This window comes from Bison bison, unplaced genomic scaffold (assembly GCF_000754665.1).
Source record: "Bison bison bison isolate TAMUID 2011002044 unplaced genomic scaffold, Bison_UMD1.0 scf7180017864372, whole genome shotgun sequence".
Classification (NCBI taxonomy): domain Eukaryota; kingdom Metazoa; phylum Chordata; class Mammalia; order Artiodactyla; family Bovidae; genus Bison; species Bison bison.
Window position 1 is genome coordinate 2,681,760 of NW_011494944.1, and position 9,287 is coordinate 2,691,046.

At 37.3% G+C, this 9,287-nt stretch overlaps 1 protein-coding gene across 3 annotated transcripts in view; it reads left to right on the forward strand.

The window, feature by feature from the left end:
• Nucleotides 1-9,287, forward strand: part of PCDH15 (protocadherin-related 15) — a 1,053,047-nt gene that overhangs the window by 693,853 nt on the left and 349,907 nt on the right. For all 3 annotated transcript variants that reach the window (XM_010856569.1, XM_010856570.1, XM_010856571.1), the window contains exon 14: nucleotides 8,937-9,130. In XM_010856569.1, the coding sequence (XP_010854871.1) occupies nucleotides 8,937-9,130 (194 nt within the window). The remainder of the gene's footprint in view (nucleotides 1-8,936; nucleotides 9,131-9,287) is intronic.

The window sequence follows — 9,287 nt, forward strand, 5'->3', positions numbered from 1 at the left end:
TGGGAGGGATTGGGGGCAGGAGGAGAAGGGGACAACAGAGGATGAGATGGCTGGATCGCATCACTGACTCGATGGACATGAGTCTGGGTGAACTCCGGGAGTTGGTGATGGACAGGGAGGCCTGGCGTGCTGCGATTCATGGGGTTGCGAAGAATCGGACACGACTGAGCGACTGAACTGAACTGAATTGAAGTCATGTACAGTCTTCCCTGATAGCTTAGTTGATAAAGAATCCACCTGCAAGGCAGGAGACCCCAGTTTGATTCCTAAGTCAGGAATATCCACTGGAGAAGGGATAGGCTACCTACTCCATAATTTTTGGGTTTCCATTGTGGCTCAGGTGGCAAAGAATCCACCTGCAATGTGGGAGACCTGGATTCAATCCCGGGGATAGGACAATCCCCTGGAGAAGGGAAAGGTCACTCCAATATTCCAGCCTAGAGAATTCCATGGACTGTATAGGTCATGGGGTTGCAAAGAGTTAGACATGGCTGAGAGACTTTCGCTTTCACTTTCTTTCAAGTCATGTACAGTTCTTTGCAACCTGAACTGCAGCACGCCGGCGTTTCTTGTCCATCACTATCTGCCTGAGTTTGCTCAAACTCATTTCCATTCAGTCAGTGATGCCATCCAACTATCTCATTCTCTGTCACTCCTTTCTCTTCCTGCCCTCAATCTTTCCTAGCATCAGGGTCTTTTCCAATGAGTCAGTTCTTGGCATCAGTTGGCCAAAGAAGTGGAGCTTCAGCTTCAGCATCAGTCCTTCCAATGAATATTCACGGTTGCTTTCCTTTAGGATTGATTGGTTTGATCTCCTTGAATCCCAAGGGACTCTCAAGAATATTCTCCAGCACCTCAGTTCAAAAGCATCAGTTCTTCAGGGCTCAACCTTCTTTATGGTCCAACTCTCACACCCATAGATGATTAGTGGAAAAGCCATAGCTTTGACTATATGGACTTGTCAGTCAAATAATATGCATCTTTGTCAGCAAAGTAATGTCTCTGCTTTTTAATACGCTGTCCAGGTTTGTCATAGCTTTTCTTCCAAAGAGCAAGTGTCTTTTAGTTTCATGCCTGTATGCCTACAGTAAGAAAAGTCAAATAAACATAACCTGTCATCTTTGGAGGCAATTATACTTTCCAGAGCCAAATTAATCTTGGATTACATAGGCTTCAGACAGCAACCGCAGTCACGTTTATCTTCTTCCTCCTTCACCTGCATACATACAGATGATTGTCTGGTTTCTAAAGTTGCTATTTCAATATGTATACATCTGTCACCATTTCCTTTTCCATGCCTGTACATTCCCATAAATTAGGTTGCTACAGTAGACTTTGATTGACAACCTTATTTCAGCAGATTCCCCACAACACTGATACAATGATTATTCTAAAACACAGACATGAATCAGAACAGGTCCTTATTTTACTGAAGGAAGAGCCTAATCTCCACACATGCAGTCAAGAGCAGCTGTGAAATACTTCAAGTTCTTTTGTTTCACCACATGCTACATCTCTCCATGTAACCAACTTTGATACTATGTATAGAGGGTTTGTTTTGTTTAACTCCAGAATAGGATACCCATCCCATTCTACGCTTACTGACATCTCTCTCAAATTTTAAAGTTTAATCCAAATTATACCCTTTCCATTCTTTTTTACACATAATTCAAATGTTATTTTTTAGATAAAATCTTTATTTTCATAGCAAGTCAGAAAATTCATTGTTCTTTCCATCATACTTCCACATATCCAATGTATCTCCAATGCATTTTATTGTAACTTGCATTAAAGTTAGCTTTTACATCTCTTTCTACTGAGCCATAAATTTCTTTTAGTGATCTGTAACCACCTGTGATTGGCACAATGACTTCCACACAGTACAGGTTTACCAAATATTCATTGAATTTATCCCTTCAATTAATTTGCTCTCAATATTTAGAAAAAGTCTCATTCTAGAGATACACTCTGTTTGACCTAAGAATTCTCTCCACCACACACAAAATCTCCCATAACCCTTTCTCAAAAGTCCTGTAAAGCTTTCATCTTTGCCAGTTTATCTGAGTTTAGGTTGTTGGGGAGAGCATTGAAAGTTCATGCAGTTCTCAGGATTTTCTTTGACATTTGCATTCCTCGAGGCCTTTTCATGTCTTCTCTATGCACGTGTGTAGTGTCAGAGATGTGTGGAAAGCTTATCCAGCCTCTATTGGACTCTCATTTTCTGTTTATTTCTTCTAAATTTATGGCTTGTTCTCAGCTTACCAACTGGGACCACAACTTGCACTGACAGACTTGAGGCTGTTTCTCATTCAATTCTCACCATAATTGATTCTTTTATTAACTCTACATCAAATTAACTATGGCATCTCTTGAAGAACATCTGCTGCTTTTCATGGCCAGTCCCATCCTTATAAAACCCATATGCCTACTATACTTGGGGTTAAGAGTGGTAAGGGGGATAATGTGCCACTGAAATAACAAGGTCATTAGCTCCTGCTTTACCTACCTAAAGTCACAGCAATTCTTCTTGAATATTATTCCCAATTTGTCTGCTTTAGTGAATCTTTAGAGCCCTAAATATTTTTTGATATTTTTGCTTAGATTTTTACTTACTTTTTGGGGAAAACAAACTATCTGATTTACTTACATCATTGGAACCAGAAATCCTGCTTCCTAGCTCCAGTTATTTGCCATTTTAATAAAGCAATTTCAATCAGATAGTAGAGATGAGACCAGATAAATCAAATCCCTTATGATTATAAAGTTTAAGTGACAAGTAGATTAAAGGGATTATATCTGATAGACAGAGTTCCTAAAGATCTTTGGACAAAGGTTCCTAACACTGTACAGGAGGTAGTGATCAAAACCATCCCCAAGAAAAAGAAATGCAAAAAGGGAAAATGTTTGCCTGAGGAGGTCTTACAAATAGCTGAGAAAAGGACAGAAGTAAAAGGCAAAGAAGAAAAGGAAAGATATATCCATCTGAATGCAGAGTTCCAAAGAATAGCAAGGAGAGATTTTTAAAAAAGTTTCTTAAGTGATCAATGCAAAGAAATAGAGGAAAACAATATAGGATGGGAAAGACTAGAGATGTCTTCAAGAAAATCAGAGATACCAAGGGCACATTTCATGCAAAGATAGATACAATAAAGGACAGAGTCGGTATGGACCTGACAGAAGCAGAAGATACCAAGAAGAGGTGGCAAGAATACACAGAACTATACAAAAAAGATCTCAATGATCCAGATAATCATGATGGTGTGATCACTCACCTAGAGCCAGACATCCTGGAAGCTGAAGTCAAGTGGGCTGCACTCAATATGCTAACAGATTTGCAAAATTCAGCAGTAGCCGCAAGACTGGAAAAGATTCAGTTTTCCTTCCAATCCCAAAGAAAGGCAATATCAAAGAACTTTCAAACTACTGCACAATTACACCCATTTCACAAGCTAGCAAAGTAATGCTTAAAATTCTCCAAGCTAGGCTTCAACAGCATGTGAACCAAGAACTTCCAGATGTTCAAGCTGCATTTAGAAAAGGCAGAGAAACCAGAGATCAAATTGCCAACATCCACTGGATCAAAAAAAAAAAAAAAATCTAGATAATTCCAGAAAACATCTACTTCTGCTTCATTGACTATGCTAAAGCCTTTGACTGTATGGACCACCTCAAACTTGGAAAATTCTTAAAGAGATGGAAACACTAGCCCACCTTACCTGCCTCCTGAGAAACCTGTATTCAGGTCAAGATGCAACAGTTAGAACCAGACATAGACCAACGCACTGGTTCCAAATTGAGAAAAGAGTACTTCAAGGCAGTGTATTGTCACCCTGCTTATGTAACTTATATGCAGAGCACATCATGTGAAATGCCAGGTTGGATGAAGCACAAGTTGGAGTCAAGATTTCAGGAAGAAATATCAGTAACCTCAGATATGCAGAGGACACCATCCTTATGATGAAGAGGAACTAAAGGGCCTCTTGATGAAAGTGAAAAAGGAGAGCAAAAAAGCTGGCTTAAAACTCAACATTCAAAAAGTTAAGATCATGGCATCCAGGGCCATCACTTCATGGCAAAGAGATGGGGAAACATGGAAACAGTGAGAGACTTTATTTTCTTGGGCTCCAAAATCATTGCAGATAGTGACCCAAGCCATGAAATTAAAAGACACTTACTCCTTGGAAGAAAAGCTAATACCAACATAGACAGAATAGAAAAAGCAGAGACATTACCTTGCCAACAAGGGTTTGTCTAGGCAAAGCTATGATTTTTCCAGTAGTCGTGTATGGATGTGAGAGTGGGATCATAAAGAAAGCTGAGTGCTGAGGAATTCAATCTTTTGAACTGTGTTACTGGAGAAAACTCTTGAGAGTCCCTTGAACTACAAGAAGATCAAACCAGTCAATCCTAAAGGAAATCAACCCTGAATATTCATTGAAAGGACTGATACTGAAGCCTAAGCTCCGATACTTAGACCTCTGATGTGAAGAGCAGGCTCATTGAAAAAGACCCTAATGCTCGGAAAGATTGGGGGCTGGAAGAGAAGGGGGCAACAAAGGATAAGATGGTTAAATGGCATCACCTACTCAATGGATATGATTTGAGCGAACTCTGGGAAACAGTGAATGGCAGGGAAGCCTGGCATGCTGCTGCATGCTGCAGTCCATGGGGTCGCCAAGAGTCACACACAACTTAGCAACTGAACAATAAGAAATGTGTGCTTCTTATATTTTCACAAACAGAGCAAGAAAGAAATGGAACAAATCTAGCTTATTAAATGCTAAATAAAAGGAATGAGGATGATGCACTAGAAAATAGAAGTGAATGTCTAGAAAGAGTGAAATCTTTTTTCTACTTTAGTCAAAAATCAAAATAAACCTAGCCTCAGATAATAACTGAGATTCTGGAAACTCTCCTCAGTGAATATTTCTTAAGAAAATCCTCACCACAGCACTACTGATCACACTTTATATTCTCTAAGTGAAATTTGAAAGTTTTAACTATAAAGTTACAATACAGAGAAAGTCCTTACTAATACAATATTTCCGTTAGCAATAGGAAAACAAACATTGAACAAAACCTCTGGTGAGGTTTCCAGCGCACTTTTTATTATTAATAATGCCAAATATATGTCTGTGTAAATTAGAAAATCCCTTTTTATAACAGCAGAAGACTACAGTATAAATGTAGCCTACATGTACCAAAGAAAGTAGTGTAGCTTTATTCTTTATTATTTGATTTTATTTACGCTCTTAGTAAAAACATTAAAAAATTATTTTGTTTTCTGTATCAGGTATGGAATGTTTCTGTCCATGAGAGTCTATTATAATTTTTATTATAAATGGGAGCTATTAAGATAATTTAATGCCATTCCCTTAAAACCTTCTTATCTAAAACTGCATCATTCTCCCTGGTTTTTCATGCCCTCAAAACAAAACAGAACAAAAAAAAAAAAAAGAGAGAGAGAGAGAGAAAAAAGAGTTCAGGAACCACTCTACATATTCAATATCAGGTATATATTAATCTTTTCATTATTTACTTGAGCCACACAATGACTCTCAAATTTTTTAGTATCGCCCATAAAACCTTCATCATCTTGCTTCTGTTTACCTTTTTCATCATGTGTTAGCCTTTCTCTAGTTCATCATGTTTGGCCTCTGTGAGAGCGCTATTTATTTTCTTCATCTCAGGGTCCTTAACTTAACCTTAAATAGGCAAATCCTTTTGTGTGTGTGTGTGTGTGTGGGATGTCAAGGTGTCTGAGGACAAGGATATTTGTAACATGTACATATTGGAATACTGAGAGGAAGGAATTTTGTCAGGGTAAGGTTAAACTTCCTGAAAAGGACTGTAATACATTAGAGAAAAGAAATACGTTAAACAATTTAGTGTTCCTTACCATTCAGATATTGTTTTGGTAAAACAATTAAAAGTCACATATTTTAGTTTACTTTCATCTGATAACATGTGAGTGACACTTTGCTTTCCCCATGTAAATTAACCCAATTTTGTTTAGGAGGCAGATTTTCCCACTAAATTAGGAACAGGCTTCATATACCTTTAATATCCCCAATCTCAGGGGTCCCCAATCTCCAAGATCTAATGCCTGATGATTTGAGGTGGAGCTGATGTAACAGTGATAGAAATAAAGTATGCAATAAGTGGAATGCACTTGAATCATTTTGAAACCATCCCTTCTCTCCTTCTGGTTCGTGGAAAAATTGTCTTTCATGAAACTAGTCCCTGGTGTCAAAAAGGCTGGAAACCACTGTCCTAGACCACTGATCACAAGATCATTGATTTGTTATTGAATTAAATCTCCACCACAGTTTAGTTTCAGGGGTTTTCTTTTACAATATGCTATCATTTTCAGGGTTTTCAGAGTCAGTGTCTCAGCTATCTTTTCTAATCTTGAACCACTAATAATTCCTTTAAAATATTTTTGTTTGCATGTCTAAGGACACAAAATGTGAATTCTTGACCAACTATTTTATTACTTACTGCTGAAAGACTGAACATTTGTATTGTTACTTAGATAACAAATGTTGAATTCATTTTTAGCTTATTTATTAAACTTCCTACTTGTTAATGGTTTCTGTGGTGCTGGTTGTAGTCCCTGAATATATTATCTCATCTGTGATTGGTTGGCTGTGCAGTTCGAGGATTGTTTGTATCACCTGCGCTTTGTAGTACTGTTTGGTATTTACAGCACCTCCCATATGGCTACCTTTTGCAATTTAATTATCTTTAAGCTTATCCTGTCTTCCAATATTATTTATGAAAATGTTAAATAAGAGCAACCATAATACCTGTATCCCTAAAGCACATTCCTCAACACTTCTTCTTAACTTGATTCATTGCCATTTATCATTAAATTCCTTTAGCCAATTTAAGTCCCAGGAAGAATGTTAATGTTGAATCCAATTTGAGCTAAATTTTAATTAAGATTTCCTGAGACATTGTGTTAAGTGATTTACTATAATCAAAATTGGTATCTCTTCTGCTACCCCTGTCCTCTAATTTTCTAATTTTATCCACACACAAAAGAAAATGAGCTTGTCTGGCATGAATAATTCTCCATAAATATATATCATTCATTTTGACTGTTTCTACAAATTGTTTCCTTCTCTTTGCCTTTAGGACTATGTCTGTCATTCTCACAGAAGTCCCAGAATCATTTCATGGATTGCCTTTCCTTCTGGCAACAACATCTGTTCACTCCCAAATACCCAGTGTCAGACTTAGCTGAATTTATACCTCTGTTTCAAATTTCTTTTTTTTCTTCTCAATTATTTTTGTTGCTTCTATTTCCATGCACAAAATCATTCTAAATGTAGTGGACGGATAGTAAAAATAGACTATGCCCAGTATACCCTCTTAAGCATGATGTGATGGGTAAAGAATTTTGTTTACATTTCATTAGAATGGTTAACATGATACTTTGAAATGGCCATTAATTAATACAGCGTTCCTGAAATTGAATTTATTTCAAGGTAAATGTGTATACTCACATTTTATCTAAGAAAGTACACCAGAATATCCAGTAGCCACCAAAAGGAGTCTGTGGATGACAAAGAACTGCTACTTTAAAGACATGAATGTTGAATTCATTTTTAGCTTATTTATTATATATACCTAAGAAAATGTCAGTAAATAAGGAATTTTTTTTCTACAACATATTTATTACAACATCTTGTGTTTTCTTTATTAATAGGAAACACATATTTTCCTCTAAGGTATAAACTGAGGCCCGTTTTCCTTTCTTCATCTGTCAAAGGATGAAAACAATAAATTCTGTGACTGTAAAATGTATAAGATTTTCCAGTAGAATCTTAAATTTGGTTCCCTTAAGTGAATTTATACTTATCAGGAAGTTAAGGAGCCTTATTTAACATATTAAATCACGATTACATTAATTTTGCTTTGTAAAGTTAATAATGGTTTTCTCTTTTCATATATAATGATTCAAAGTAGTCTTTAACTACTGGATGTCATTTGTTCCAAAATGATTATGAATATATCCAAATTAGCCTTAAAAATATTCATGTGGTATTATTTCAGGGACTCTGAATTGAGTCCTTTATCTCAAAAAAAGGAAAAAAAATATTGAATTTGATATTTTCTAATTAGATATTCTGCAATTGGAGATGTGTTTGTTTGCTTTTCAAAAGGTAATACTCTAAACCTTATCAGTCTTTTATAAGTCAATGTGAACAAGCTTATAAGAATCTTTCTTAGAGCCATGTGTAAATAAAAAGGATTCCAGGACAAGAGAGTTTCTGGAAGAGGGGAAGGAAAACAATATGACAGGAAAAAATTCAGAGCAAAAGGAAGGACGGTAACAATAAAGGCAAACTTCAGCCATTTCATTTTTTTCCAGGCCTCTGTCCTTAGTAAGGAGAAGGAAATGGCAACCCACTCCAATATTCTTGCCTAGAGAATCCCGTGGACAGAGGAGACTGGTGGGCTGCTGTCCATAGAGTCTCACAGAGTCAGATACGACTGAAGCGACTTAGCATGAATGCATGCATTGGAGAAGGAGATGGCAACCCATTCCAATATTCTTGCCTAGAGAATCCCAGGGACAGAGGAGCCTGGTGGGCTGCCGTCCACAGGGTCGCACAGAGTCGGCACGACTGAAGCGACTCAGCAGCAGCAGCAGCAGCAAGTTAAAATAAAAATAGCTTTCAAGATCCAAAGCCTTTTATCACTCTCACAAGAACAACAACAAAAAAATCTTTTCTGATGTGATTGCTTCATTATTTGAACACAGTAGCCTAAATTCAAGAAAACAAGAGTGTATATGACGAGAGAACTTTCTTTACTTACTGTGTGTGTATTTGAAAGCAAGCTTCTTTTGTTGGGGGGAAAAAAAAATGACGTGATGGTGAAAAGTTGAGTCCCCAGAGAATTTATGTTGTGATTTTCAATTCCAGCTCACTGCAGTCGACGCAGACGAAGGGTCAAACGGGGAGATCACATATGAAATCCTGGTTGGGGCTCAGGGAGACTTCATCATCAATAAAACAACAGGGCTTATCACCATCGCTCCGGGGGTGGAATTGATGGTTGGACGGACTTACGCGCTCACCGTCCAAGCAGCGGATAATGCTCCTCCAGCAGAGAGAAGGTAATTTATATCAGAACCAATGCAGTCTTTTCATCGGTCTGGTTTAACCCCATAACTAAATTTAAGAAGCGCAGCGAGCAGTCTTTTATCTTATAAACATCTAAATTGGACCAGAAAATCAGAGAGACTAGTTTCTCAGGAACTGCATATTCTTCTT